This window comes from Cydia splendana, chromosome Z (genome assembly GCF_910591565.1).
Source record: "Cydia splendana chromosome Z, ilCydSple1.2, whole genome shotgun sequence".
Classification (NCBI taxonomy): Eukaryota; Metazoa; Arthropoda; class Insecta; order Lepidoptera; family Tortricidae; genus Cydia; species Cydia splendana.
Genome location: NC_085987.1, coordinates 13,191,001 through 13,204,947, shown reverse-complemented (window position 1 = coordinate 13,204,947; position 13,947 = coordinate 13,191,001). Strand labels below are relative to the sequence as shown.

The 13,947-nt window shown below is 34.4% G+C and overlaps 1 protein-coding gene across 2 annotated transcripts; it reads left to right on the top strand.

Moving 5' to 3' along the window:
• The first annotated feature begins 2,038 nt into the window (after positions 1 to 2,038).
• LOC134805187 (golgin subfamily A member 4-like) lies at positions 2,039 to 12,761 on the top strand. 2 transcript variants are annotated; one of them, XM_063778496.1, is made up of 8 exons: positions 2,039 to 2,300; positions 4,266 to 4,338; positions 6,071 to 6,216; positions 6,414 to 6,512; positions 7,708 to 7,905; positions 8,685 to 8,768; positions 8,874 to 12,095; positions 12,256 to 12,761. In XM_063778496.1, exons 1-8 carry the CDS (start codon positions 2,217 to 2,219, stop codon positions 12,277 to 12,279), a joined length of 3,930 nt encoding a protein of 1,309 aa, XP_063634566.1. In that variant the 5' UTR covers positions 2,039 to 2,216; the 3' UTR covers positions 12,280 to 12,761. The 2 variants fall into 2 exon arrangements, with proteins under 2 accessions (XP_063634566.1, XP_063634565.1); XM_063778495.1 differs by having other exon boundaries at positions 6,411 to 6,512.
• Positions 12,762 to 13,947: the final 1,186 nt, after the last annotated feature.

Sequence of the window (13,947 nt, the reverse complement as noted above, 5' to 3'; positions counted from 1 at the left end):
TCACTGAAATATGAAACCTATGGAAGTGAAACGTCAACGAATAATGCGTGCCACTGTGACGTCATCTTGGAACTAAACATGGCGGTTTTAGTGCTGCCCAGAAGATTTTTACTGTTACTAGGTTTTATCGATACATCGATAACTTTTTAACGTTCTCGGCTCATTTTATTTAAAATACTAAGTATGTATTATTTGTGGAGTTTATGTTTTAATAGGAAGTAAGTAAATAAATAAAAATTCTTTATTAGTACATTGTTATGTGAAAAGATACTTTGATTGAGTAAGATGTGTGGAGTCTAGCACAATTTCGTGCTTCAAATTTGACAGGTAAACGAGATGACGCTGTACTACTCAATACATATTGCGATTTTTGCGGTAACTCTGATTTTCAAAAGTTGACGTTTGACAACTTAGTGACCGCAAAATACATGGCGCAGTACAGCGGATGTCAGAATAAGTGTACGTGTTTTTCTTGGACTTTACCTCTCTATTACAATCAATTTTGTTGTGTTGCTAACCCTAAAGTCTGTAACACACTACCGCACTGCACCTCGACCTTGGTGCGCCGTATCTATAAGTGAGAGCGATACAAAATTCAAGCTTATTAAGCGACGGGTGAAAAAAAACAAAACACCTTCAGAACATTTTTTTTGTTACAAAAATAAGGAATGACTTCCGCTCTTCAACTTCTTCAACATTTATTCAGCAAATAGGCAACAAGGGCATTTTTATACGTCAACATTGAATTTACATACAAGCAAAAATAATAACAATACATTAACCATTTTATAAATTACAACTATATGTAAGTATATGGTCTCTTAATGTCGAATTATATAAAAAAAATATAATAATGATATAAAAAAGCCCGCAGGGCAGCTTGTGGAGTAACGACCCCACGGCCCCGAGTTACCCTAGTGCTCCCGAGAGTCGGTCAGGATCTCCATCTCCAGGCACTCTTTCTTTTTATGTTCATTTCTTGGTAACCTATAAAAAATGATTTAATTATTAAATTAAGATAATTTAGTTGGTTTGAAGCTGGGTAGCATGATAAAATAAGAAAATATAAATAGGCAATCATAATATATCGATATCAAAGTCGATAAATAAAGTACACCCCTAGCTGAAATGTTTACATTATTTAAACGTAAAAATATAGTTAAATAAATCCAATCACTTCATGATCTATAACTGTACAGAAGAACCTTGCTATTTATAATGTGAAACATCCTTACATTTCCCAGGAACATTAACAATAACCAATATTTTTCATGTAAATGATAGCGTACCTGTGTAAGGTTAAAGATGGCTGATTTGGTGGTTTTCTTATGCCGCACCCTAATACACTACACACTGGCATATTCGCGACGTAATTATTCACATTTGGCTTCAATTATATTCAATCACAAGCAAAATATTGAAAGATAATTAATAATTTTAATTTTCACCACGACTTTTTGACAGGACAAGTATCGGCTGAACTGACAGACAATGACATTTGGGGAACTAAACATGGCGGATTTTCGGCCGCATTAGGTATTTACGTATTTTCATGGAACACTTTATGTACGTATTGAAATACTGTCATCTTTTTTTGCTATGGGTTACAGTGCTGAGTAAAAACGAGACAGATATATATTTATATGTGTGCCGTCAAAATGGGTGCTATTTCTATAAGCAATTGTACGTATAGAACAATATGTCTTGTCCCTATTATATAGGTCCATGTCAAATGTATAGGTACGTCATGTCAGATAAACGTCAGTCCATACATATGGTTGACATGTGGTTGACCATTGGCCGCCTATTTTCGACAGAGGGGAACACCTGTTAATGGCGGCTCCATTGTTAATTACTCCGAGTCCTGTAACGATTTACATTGTTAATCGTCACTAATTAAAGTGGTTACAGTGACAGCTCGCTTAGAGGTCATCTTTAAGTATATTATATCTATGGGGGCCTTAAAAATATAGTCTGTGGTTTGACAGATAATGATGGGATGGAACCGATGGAATGATGGAATTTGAAAGGATATGATATGTATGTGTAACCATAAAGTTAATCGCTGGAGTGAAGTAAATAATTATTTCTATTAAATAAGAAAAGTGAATACGGAAGAACTGACTGATATCATGCCAGTGCGGATATATCCACCTGTATCATCTTAATTAAATGTTAGACTTGTGGAATCGTTGCTTATATTTTCGTACTAAAAAATGTTTAAGAAACTTAAAGATAAATTAGCAGAAGAAGTGAAGTCGTCACCACAGCGAATTCAACAATTCGCTCAAGCTGCACAGGTATTGCGATTGAATAAATATTTCCTCATAATAGTATGTTTTCATATTATTATAACCACATGAAAACGAAAAATGAACTAGCCCTGCCCTACTTTCCTAATCTTGTAGTATCAGACGAACCATCGAATTGTACGCTGTATCTATCATGTTCACATCTAATGTAGTTGCAACTAATGTTTTATCATAATAAGCTATATTTAAATATGATAAATTCGATTTTCTATAAGATCATATATTTTAGAACAAAGAAAAGGGTCTTTACTTGATAACTAATATTTAATGGTTCCAAAATGCTGATCATCATTATTTATCATTTTTTACTACAACATAGGCTACTTCTCAGACTCAGGCAAAAAGAATTGGTACACCAATATATTTTGTTGTACCTATGCCATATTGTTGCTCCTGAGCTCAAAATAATTTAAATATTTAGATTCTTTAGAATTTTAGAATCTAATAGGGAATATTAGGCAAAGCTCTGCGTAGGTGGCACCTTTGTGGCACATACAGTAAACAAACCACATTGACACATCACACGTCACATCAATCACATGGCCTACCATGAAACAAGAAAATCGAAATTTCGTTATCTAATCTCTCTATCACTCTTGCATATTTGAGCGATAAAGAGGCAGATAACTAAATTTCGATTTTCGCTTTTACCAGTAGGCCCTTGTTAATAAACTGCCTTGATGCATCAATGTCATATTTTATTGTCTGTGAAAACTTGTCAAAAAACAGTTTAACCCTTTATAAGGCCCCAGTTATACGGATATGCTATGTGAAAGTTAAATACACTACCATGTTTGTGATGCACTGGGGAACACATCTACGGCAAAAAAAAAACGAAATCTTTAAGAAAAACATGTGGTCAATATATGCACTCAGCCTGTTAGTGCACTTGAGTTTTCAGATGATCTGTTTCCAATGCACCTATTCATTGACATTGAGATTAATATACGAATATCACTGAAAAAATTATAATCTGTGGCCCGTTTCATGATAAATTTACAAGCGGAAGTCTCTTTCTATCAAGGAGTTAGAAAGAGACTTCCGCAAAAAGTTCTAATTACAATACTTATGGATATAGCATGTAACCTTTTATAAATTTATTAATCTTAAGTGGCAAATGATACACTTTCCTGACACTACAAACAACGTAGTACAGGTATTGCAATTCACGATGGAGAGTGGATTTATCAAAATTAGACCTTGTCATCATACCAGTAAGAGTCTCGCCACTCACCATCGTGAATTGCAAGAGCTATAATTTTAATTTATTAGATACAGCAACGTGTATATTTTTAATAGTATAATGGAAACAATGACGATAGCTTGCTTCCCTGGACAGGCATAGTGCATAAATTGACCACATACTATAAATTTATTAATTACACTAAAATTAAATACTGACCGAAAAAGTATGAATGAGGAAAGAAAGTCTGATATACTTGCTATATAATACCATTATAGTTAAATAAAAAAGAGGATGTTCTTCTCCGTAAATGTTTATTCACTAAGTGGTTTCCAAATCGTCTCTGCCTTATAAAGGGTTAAGGCACAGTTTGTATAAGTTAGTCTATGAATTTACTGAGTTGGTAGTGCTGCACTCTGGTGGCAGAACATTGCAGTAATATCCCCTATTATTGAAGCCACTCTCTATTACATGTCATAATTATATCTGGATCTAAGTATTTAAAAACTTTACGTTTTTTGACAATAGCATCATAACGATGTACTTACAGAACTCTTTTTAACTAGTGTTACTGTCAAATTATCAATCAAATAATTGTATGGCCCCAGCGGCACAGCCAGAGACATAAATATAAATGTCTTTTAGAGATATGTGATTTCTACATAATTATAGGAACATTATCAAAGATATGTTTTACTTGCTTGATGTAATTTCAGAGTTGCTCTGCAAACAGTAAAATGTTTGACCATTTTGTTGTGTATGTGTTCCAGGCGGCAGTAACATCAGCATCTAGTAGCATTTCTGACATAACTAACAACGACCTGTTTTCCATTGGCGATAATGGTGAGTTATTTCTCTCTCTCTTATTCATAAACATTTACTAAAGTTGACAAGCCGATAATAATCAACGTATTGGTATGATGGAAAGGGACAAACGATTATTATCGGCTTGTCAACTTTAGTAAATGTTTATGAATAAGTGGGTAAATGTTTTATTGTGTCATATTACTTAGGACTTTCTGGTGGTCTCAACCATAAACTCTTTCCACAGTGTTGCACTAAGCAATAATGTTCTGTTCCGATGGATCTGGATCCATCGGAACAGAACATTATTGCTGTCCTGTCATTAGTCTCCTGGTAAGGGCATTTATTTGTGTGTTCATCATCATCATCACACAAATAAATGCCCATATACACATATATACAAGCCCTGGTAAGGGCATTTATTTGTGTGATGATGATGATGAACACACAAATAAATGTCCTTACCAGGATTCGAACCTGGGACCTCCTGCTTCATAGGCAAGGTCACTATCGACTAGGCTAGGAGGCCGTTTCATTGACAGATTGATAGATCACAATTCGTAATGATACAAAATAAAATAAAAAATACTAAAACTAATTATTTTCGAAATAAATTTCTTGGGGTTAGATATGAGGATATTCGGTATTACTTGAGGTATATTTTACAAAAAATAATTCAACGGTTTCGTATCTGGAGGAGCACAAACTTGGTATGTTTTGAAAATTATTTTTATTTTAATTGAATGCAAGTGACGGAAATATAATAATGTGATATATTTTTAGAACCGGCTCAAAATTCTCTTTCATTTAATACCACACACGATAGGTTTCTGAACAATTTTTTTTATTTTTCCATACAAAAAAAAGATGACGTCATAACTCCTTTCCGTTTGTTTATCTTTTTTGGTGCTACGGGTCAAATTGATTCAAATGGCCTAAAGATTAATCGTGCCGATTTTCATACCTTTAACACCATTTGCAGCTGATTTTGGTCAATCGCTACTACTAAAAGATAATCAAAACGGTCGAAGAAGGTTTCATACTATTTATTACCTCAGGAGCTAACACATACAGGTTGCTCCAAAGTAAAAAAATCGTAATTTGTTAATTTCTTCGTAACCGCTACACCGATTGTTATGATACTTTGTATATATACTGGTTCTAAATACCCTAATGCATATGTACATTTCGGCTTTGTCCAATGGCTAGGGACACCCTGTATAAATATATAAGAATTGCTCGTTTACAGGTATAAGGTTACAATTGGGTTGGAAACTGTCAAAGGCAACATAGATGGTGCCAGAATAGGTTTTACAGGAAAACCTATGCTAGCGCCATCTGTAAAATACTTCGACCGGCCCATTACTTTATAACAGTGGCATAACTTGGAACTGTCATAGAGTGACTTTGCTGTGGCAATCAACTACTGTGGTTGATGTATCCCATGATGAGAATATGCAAAGAATATAATTAACTATAAAACGTAGTTACATACATATATGGTGTTTAGGAGCCCTATCATAAATATGGGTTTAATGGGTTGGGTATTATTAAAATGTATTCTAGCTAAGTTACATGCCCTTGCCTCTCCGATCCCACGACCTCTCGACGCCTTATAATTACGCCACATATTTGTGCCCTTGGGATAGGACAGATTAAATTAATATTTGAACCTGCAAAATGCATAATGTATTGACAGTATTCTGTGATATAATGATGACATAATGATCACTGAAGGGACTGATGTTTGGTGGTTACTTTCTCCTTTCAGATATTTCTCAGAGTCGCTCCGTCAGACCCACTGCATTAACTAGACCTGCGGAGCAAAATGCGTTCCAAGATGTCGCCCTGATGCAATCAGCTTCCATGCAAGCAAGTACAGAAGAAATTGATTTCACGCCAAGACCTGAACAAAGCGTGAGATATATAAATATATATAGTTTCTTGTGTGCATATGTGAATGTTTATAATATATAAATATTGCATCTTTATGTGTTTTAAAAGCACATTAACACTTATGATAAATTAAACAATGCCGAATGTTACTAATAACTTTTCTGTCTACAAAACTTTGAATTATAAATGATTAATTATAAAATTCTATATTTAAGCAGGAAAGTCACAATCAGAGGCGATTGTCAAACAGCTCTTTTGCCAGCGACGTCTCATTCAGGTTACCAAACTATGAAAGCCCCGCTCTGTACCACTTGCAGGTGAGTTTCATGGTTTTATTGCAGCTATGTTTAGTAGGCCCATCTCCAAGGCTTTAAGTAGGTAGGTACAGTGCAGTATTTAAAAAATGAGTACACATACAGTACCTACTGGACAAAAGTATAAGTTTACTCTATGGTTTAGTTCCAACTCTGTTACTGTTCCCAGAGGTGTTCTTGATTAGCCGGAATTGGCTCATTCTGTAATAAGTTATAGGCATGACGGATTGGAGTCTCATGAGGGTCAACAATGTTGGTGTGAAAGCCTTGATGTGTGCACATTAAACGTGTTTATTTTTGTATTAAGTATGTACTTACATGTAACTCCGTAACTGTTAAATACCAAACCTCAAACCTGGTATAAATATATGAAAGAACTATAAGAGACAGGTATAAGGACCAGAAGCCCAATATTGACAACTGCTGGAACAAATACGGTCTTACACATCAAGCCGGGAATCGAACCCGGTCAAATCTGTAAAATGCGGAAGTCGTATTATTGCGATCTGATAGATAGTGTAGTAAATAAAGGTAGTGGACCCCGCAGTAATTCCTCAGCCTGAAAAAACTTTACAGTATGATAAAGTATCAATAAATAAAAAGTATTGTATAAATTTCCAAAGAATAATAATAATAGAATTAAAGTAAATACCTAAAGTCTTAAATCGTTAATATCTTTTTACGGAAAAATGCTCCGTTCAAACTTTTTTCGCCAGACATATTCATGTAACTTATTGCAATAATATATGAAATATCAAAAAAATATCCCAGCAGAAATACCAGTATTAATAAAATAAAATTTTTTGGCGTGTCTTGGACCGGAAAATTGCTCAGTCTAATTTTTTCACTGGAATGCCATTTTATTGCCGTTTTATACCTACAAAATGAAAATCTAAAAATTTTCCACTCTCAGTTTTGAGTTTTTTTTTTGGATATTTATAATGTTAGTCTCGGCTCATACTATACAATAACCAAGCTAAATTTCATCGACTGAGAAATTAATGCATGGGTCTCCATACAACAACTTGCTTCATTTACTACCCTAAGAAGCGCTAACAAAATTATAAATGTTAGTCAAAGTCACACTTGCTTATTGGTCGTAAAAAAGTCTGTTCAACTCTGACTTCTTTTGTAAGTTCTACTCACATTTGATCGATTTTTCCAAAGTATGTTTATATTTCATGTAAATATTTTTTAGTCGGACATGGAAGTATCGGCGAGTGAAGCGGAGGAGCGAGGATTTTCTAGCGGAGCCGCTAGCCTGGACCGCGTAACCAAGGAGCAGCTGTATGCCGCGTACAAGCGCACACAGCAGCGCTATGAGAAGTACAGGACGCAATACGCCGACCTCGCCCGACATTATAAATTCTTGGAACGGGACAATGCCAAGGCTAGGGTAAGAATTAAGTTGGTGTCATTTTCGTGGTGGGATTAAAATGTGTAAAAACTGCCAAAGGAGAGCGAGTGAAAGGGTAGTTTTTATGAACAAACTTTACACATTTAAAGTTTTACAATTGCTGCTTTTTCAGGTGCCACTAAAGCTTAACTTTTTCAGCATTCAAAAACATATTGGAATAAAAATGTATAGGTATACACTTTGCACTTTAAATTAAAATTGTAATATAACCTTAACCATTGGGCCTGCGGTTCGGATATATCCTTTGTTGGCGTCAAAAAGGTTAAAAATGTGCCTACACTGTTGCCAGTGTATAACTCTCAAACATCAAACATCAACACTTATTCAGCAAATAGGGCACTTTTACACGTCATCATTGAATTTACATACAAGCAAAAATAATAAAATAACAATGCAGAAGGCGGTGATCTTGGATACGGCGCGGATAGTCCGCCGGTTCCTCTCTCTGCAGCCCTGACCACCGGTAGCTTGGGCCTTGCCCCGCTGCTGGCGGCACCCTAGGTTAGGTTTTTTATAATGTGTTTATATTAACTTTTTACTGTTTTGTAAGTATTTTTATATTTTACTTTTATATTCATATTATAAATAACCTAACTTAAGATGAGAAATAAATAAAGAGAATAATAAAATAACAATACATCCACAATTTTATAAAATAAAACTAACAATTCAAACTAATGTATTATAAACAAAGGTAATATTCACATGTGTATACATATAAGTGCACCACTAACGTAACGAAATTCTTAATATTTCAGAGTGTGCTGGTTGAAACTCAAGACAAAGCATTGAGGCGTATATCTGAATTGAGAGAACAATGTACTCTTGAACAGAGTGCCAAGGTATGGTATGGTGTAAAGGTTGCAAACCTTTACAGTACCTATAATATGTTTAAAACTTTAATTTTCAAGTTTGTTCTTATATAATTTACTAAAAACATTTCACAGGCGCATTTGGAAAAGGCCTTACGCTTGGAAATTGATGAAAAAAATATGAAAATAGAGGCATTGCAAACAAAGATAACTTGTATGCAGGATGACACTGATAATAAAGATCCTAATAACGAAGAAGAAGTTATTAAAGAACAGGCTAAAGAATTGCAATTGATTGATTTTTCGGGAAATAATGACAGAAAAACATCAGGATATGATGGTGTAGATAATGCGTTAACCAACAAGACTGAAAAATTAGAACAGTTATTGAACAAATATAAAGAATCATTGAAGCTATCCAAAGAAAAAAATGCACAATTAACAACTGACTTGCATCTTCTGACTACTGAAATAGAAAACAAAAATAAAGAAAATGAACAGTTAAAACATAGTTCCGAAGAGTTGGCAGAGACTCGAAAGAAAAATTTGGAATTACAAGAAAGCAATGAAGAACTACAAAATAAGTTAAATACTTATGAGTTTAATCAAATGAAAGAACAATCTGCGCTCGAATTAGACTTGCAGAAAGCTCTAGAAGAAATAAAACAACTACAATGTAAAATTGAGGTATTCAATAAGAGAGAAGAAGAATATGCCATATCTTTGGCTGAAAATAAACTAAGTATACATAAAGAATTAGAAAGTAAAGAAGCCGAGATTAAATCACTTAAAGATCATTTGACAGCATGTAAAAATGAGGTACAGTCCCTTAATATAGTAGTCAATGACTACAAGAAAAGTATCTCATCACTAGAGGATGAAAAGTGTAAACTAAATAGTAATATTAGTGAACTGAATTCTATCAAAGCCCTAGTATTGGAGAAAGAATCACAGATTAAACAACTAACACTGAAATGTAAAAATATAGAACAGGCCAAAATGAAGGCTGATGAAGAATGTAAATGCCTACAATTCCAAATAAAACAAGAAACAGCTGAAAAATTAGCAATGGTTGACAGAAATGCTTACTTAGAGACAAAAAATACAAAACTAACCGAAGAAAACTCTAAAAAAAAATCTCAAATAAATGAGTTAGAAACTCAGCTGCATGTATTAAGAAAAGATAACGAAGAACGAGAAAACCGGACCGACCAAAATAAAGTTCTTGAAGAGCTTGAATCCTGGCGAAATAAGTATTATACTTTAGAATCGGAGATCCAGGACGAAAGAGATGAATTGGTCAAATTACAGTCAGAAATAGAAAAACTGCTGCAAAATCACGAAGTTTCTCAATCTCGTAACTTGCAACTTCTTGAGTCAGTTTCAGAACTCACTGCAAAGAACGCCTTCCTAAAAGAAAATAGCAACCAAATCAACAAGAAGTGTTTGGCATTGATTGGCGAAATATCAACACTTAAAAATATAGTTCACGACACAGGGTCGGACGCAAAATTGATGAGACAAAGCAACGAAAAGTTATTATTACATTTAGGGAACAAAGTGTCTGAATTGATCAAACAGACAAATGATGATCAAATAGGAAGTTTCAAGGCAACTATTGAAAAACTTCAAAAGGAGTTGTCTATTACTCAAAATAATCTCATGGAGTTAAAACACCAGTTTGATACAGCTTCAAATGAGTTAATTGAGTGCCGCGAAGACAATAATAAATTGAATGAACTAATAAAATCGCTACGTTCAGATAAGACTATTATGGATATAAACATAAAAAAAGCAGAAGATAATTATCAAGATACCCAATCCCAGTTAAATCGTTTGGAAAATGATAAATCTGTTTTATTGACAAAAGTCACCGAGTTAGAGGTTTTAAGTGCGTCTCTTCAAAGTACTATTAGTCGTGAAAGAGAAGAAAACTTACCATTACAAGAAAAGTTACTTGTACTGGAAAAGGAGAACAACAAACTGTTACTAAAACTAAAAGAAGCTGAGGTTGATAATGAGGATTTGAAAACTAAATATTCAGAAATAGAGGCATTAAAATCACAAAATGAGAAACTTTTAGCTAAGAGCAATGAAAACTGCGCTTATATTAAGAAATTAGAAGATGACGTCAAGCTCTTGTCCCAAGAAAATATCTTGTTAAAGAATCAGTCACAGAATATTGCTTCTAATCTTAAAGCACTGGAGATGGAAATAAGTGAAGTGAGAAAGTCGCATTCAGAAATTGAAAGTGAAAAAGACCATCTGAATACCATAATACGGAAATTGGAAGAAACTGAAAATGCAAAACAATGCCAGACAAATGTAGACGTTCAGACGGACGACAGCAGTTTTTCCCTAGACTTGCTTTTTGAGGAAAATAAAGTACTAAAAGATAAATGTGAACAGTTTAAGCAAGAAAAAGAAAGCCTTTACGAAAAGCTTATAAGCGTTGAACATGATAAAGATACCTTAGTTGCTGACATTGCAACGCAAAAATCTTATACCTTGGAATTAGAAGAAGAAAATAAGAAAGTTACTGAAGTCAATTCTGAACTATTGTCAAAGGTATCGATCCTCGAAGACATGTGCAGAGCGAAAAATGAAGCGGTAAACGAGCCTGAATTAGAAGATATCAAAAGAGAATGTGTTACACTTAAAGATGAAAATCGACGTTTAACATCTGATATCGAAGGGCTTCAAATGCACCTTGCAAAAATATCTAAAGAAAACAGTACGTTGAACGATAAACTACGAGAGTTAATTGCAAGTGAACATGTAGATAAAGGTGAGAACCTTTCATCGGATTTCGTCGAATCACTAAATGGTAACCAATCCGACACTGACAGAATTAACGAATTGGTAAGAGAAAACACGTTGCTTGTTGAAGAAAACTTAGAATTGAAAGATCAGTTGCGCTCACAAAACTATGGTGAAACGTCTAACAGTAATTCAACAGATACGGTACAATATAAATCAGAAATGGAAGTCTTAAAAGAAAAATACAATACCTTGCTCGCTACAAAGAACAAGTATGAGAAACAATTATCAGACATGGAGCTTATTAATAAGTCAATGAATGGAAATATACAAAATGTACAGGAAAATAACGAGAAACTCAGACTTTCTAACGAGAAGTTGGAGAGACGATTGGACGAAGCTCTAGTAAGCTTAAGGCACTTGCATTCTCTACAAGAAAATACCGAATTAGAATATTTGCGCAATGTTCTTTACGAATATTTAACCGGTTCAGGTACACATTCCATTACACTAGCAAAGGTGTTAGCAGCTGTAGTTAAATTTGATGAAATGCAAACCAACATAATTCTGCAGAAAGAGAAGGAACGCCAAGGCTTGGTAAGTTTATTTACCTACCAACTTATAAAAAACAATGCTATTCATAAATTCAAATTATGTCTCTGATACAATCGTTAAAAAGGTACATTTTTCATTAAAATAATAATTATATGGTGTGCAAAGTGTCTTGCCTAACTCATTGTCTGTTCTTCTTTTACAGCTGCGGCAGCTTGGCTTACTATGATATCTGTGAAGGTTTAAGAATTAGGAGTGCTTTGAAGATTAGTGCAATGTTCTAGTTATAAAATAAACATTTTATTAAAAAAAAACAACTTGTAAATAGTTACAGAGTGTCCCCAATGTCATAGATTTGTTTCTATTATATACTAATGTTACACATTTTATAAAAAAATATTGTATTAATATCAATCGGACTTAAATATCTATCAGTGAACTGTTATGTCAATACAGTCTTATTATTAATATCTCCATTTGCACCTTGCCACATTCTTAGATTTGTAAATTTTATAACTATTTTCTAGCACTATCAGCAATTTCAATAGTTTAATTTTGTCACCATTATATCTGTCATCAAATTTACTCTGTTTGAATTTAGTTATAGATCAGTAACATCGAATTTAGAGTTACGCCTTTAAGTTTTGCTTTAATTTTATTCATCGAGAGTAATTCGTGATACGGTCTCTTCATATATTCCACCAAACACCAAGTGGCTACGGTGACAGCTAGCTCATGCTTCATCATTGAATTTCCTATAAGTATCTATGCAAAAATTTGACGGCTCCTGTGCTGCCCCCTATAGTTCATGCACGCTCCCCTAGTTCACACTTGTACTAATTACGGGGAGGGGGGAGGTACTAATGGTACACTACTAATTACAACAATATTTTCCCTTTAATGAATACTGTGCTGAGTGTGCATGTGCACTACGGCACTACGGTATGCTGTAATATTTGAAGAGAAACTATGAACTAACCAATGTACCTACCCAACATTGTAAAAAATATATAAACGTGTATTTTATGTACAGTCACCTTCATAAATATGTTACACAACGAAGGCCGCAAAAATATGTGACACGCTCTTATGGCTCTACAAATAAGATTGTGTCAGATATTTTTGCGGCCTTCGTTGTGTAACATATCATTGCCGGTGACTGTACATATTCTTAGGCATTTATTTAATGTTTAAGCAGCGTTTATTACTTTTACTTAATGGACGTCAAGGATTGTAAACAACCACAATAAGTACGTAGGTCTACCTATTGTAATATTTATAACACATTGTGCTGATTGCGCAATAACGGCGATATGACAGAGTTGAATAGAAACAAGGTGCCGACTAACGGCGGGCCTCATAAAAGATTACAATATTAAAAACTCCCTTTTTACACACACAATTTATTTCATCACACTTGTCATGCGGTGCATTGGGATAACTGCGAAAACGGCGTATTATTGAAAATGGTTAATTTAAAGAAAAAAACCGGGCAAGTGCGAATCGGACTCGCGCACGAAGGGTTCCGTACCATATTAAAAATAACGGCAGAAATAAAACGGTCACCCATCCAAGTACTGACCCCGCCCGACGTTGCTTAATTTCGGTCAAAAATCACGTTTGTTGTATGGGAGCCCCACTTAAATCTTTATTTTATTCTGTTTTTAGTATTTGTTGTTATAGCGGCAACAGAAATACATCATCTGTGAAAATTTCAACTGTCTAGCTATCACGGTTCGTGAGATACAGCCTGGTGACAGACGGACGGACGGACGGACGGGCGGACAGCGGAGTCTTAGTAATAGGGTCCCGTTTTACCCTTTGGGTACGGAACCCTAAAAAGCACTGCATACTGTAGCAACACGCTACTGCAATGTTTACCATGGTTTCTTGCTTA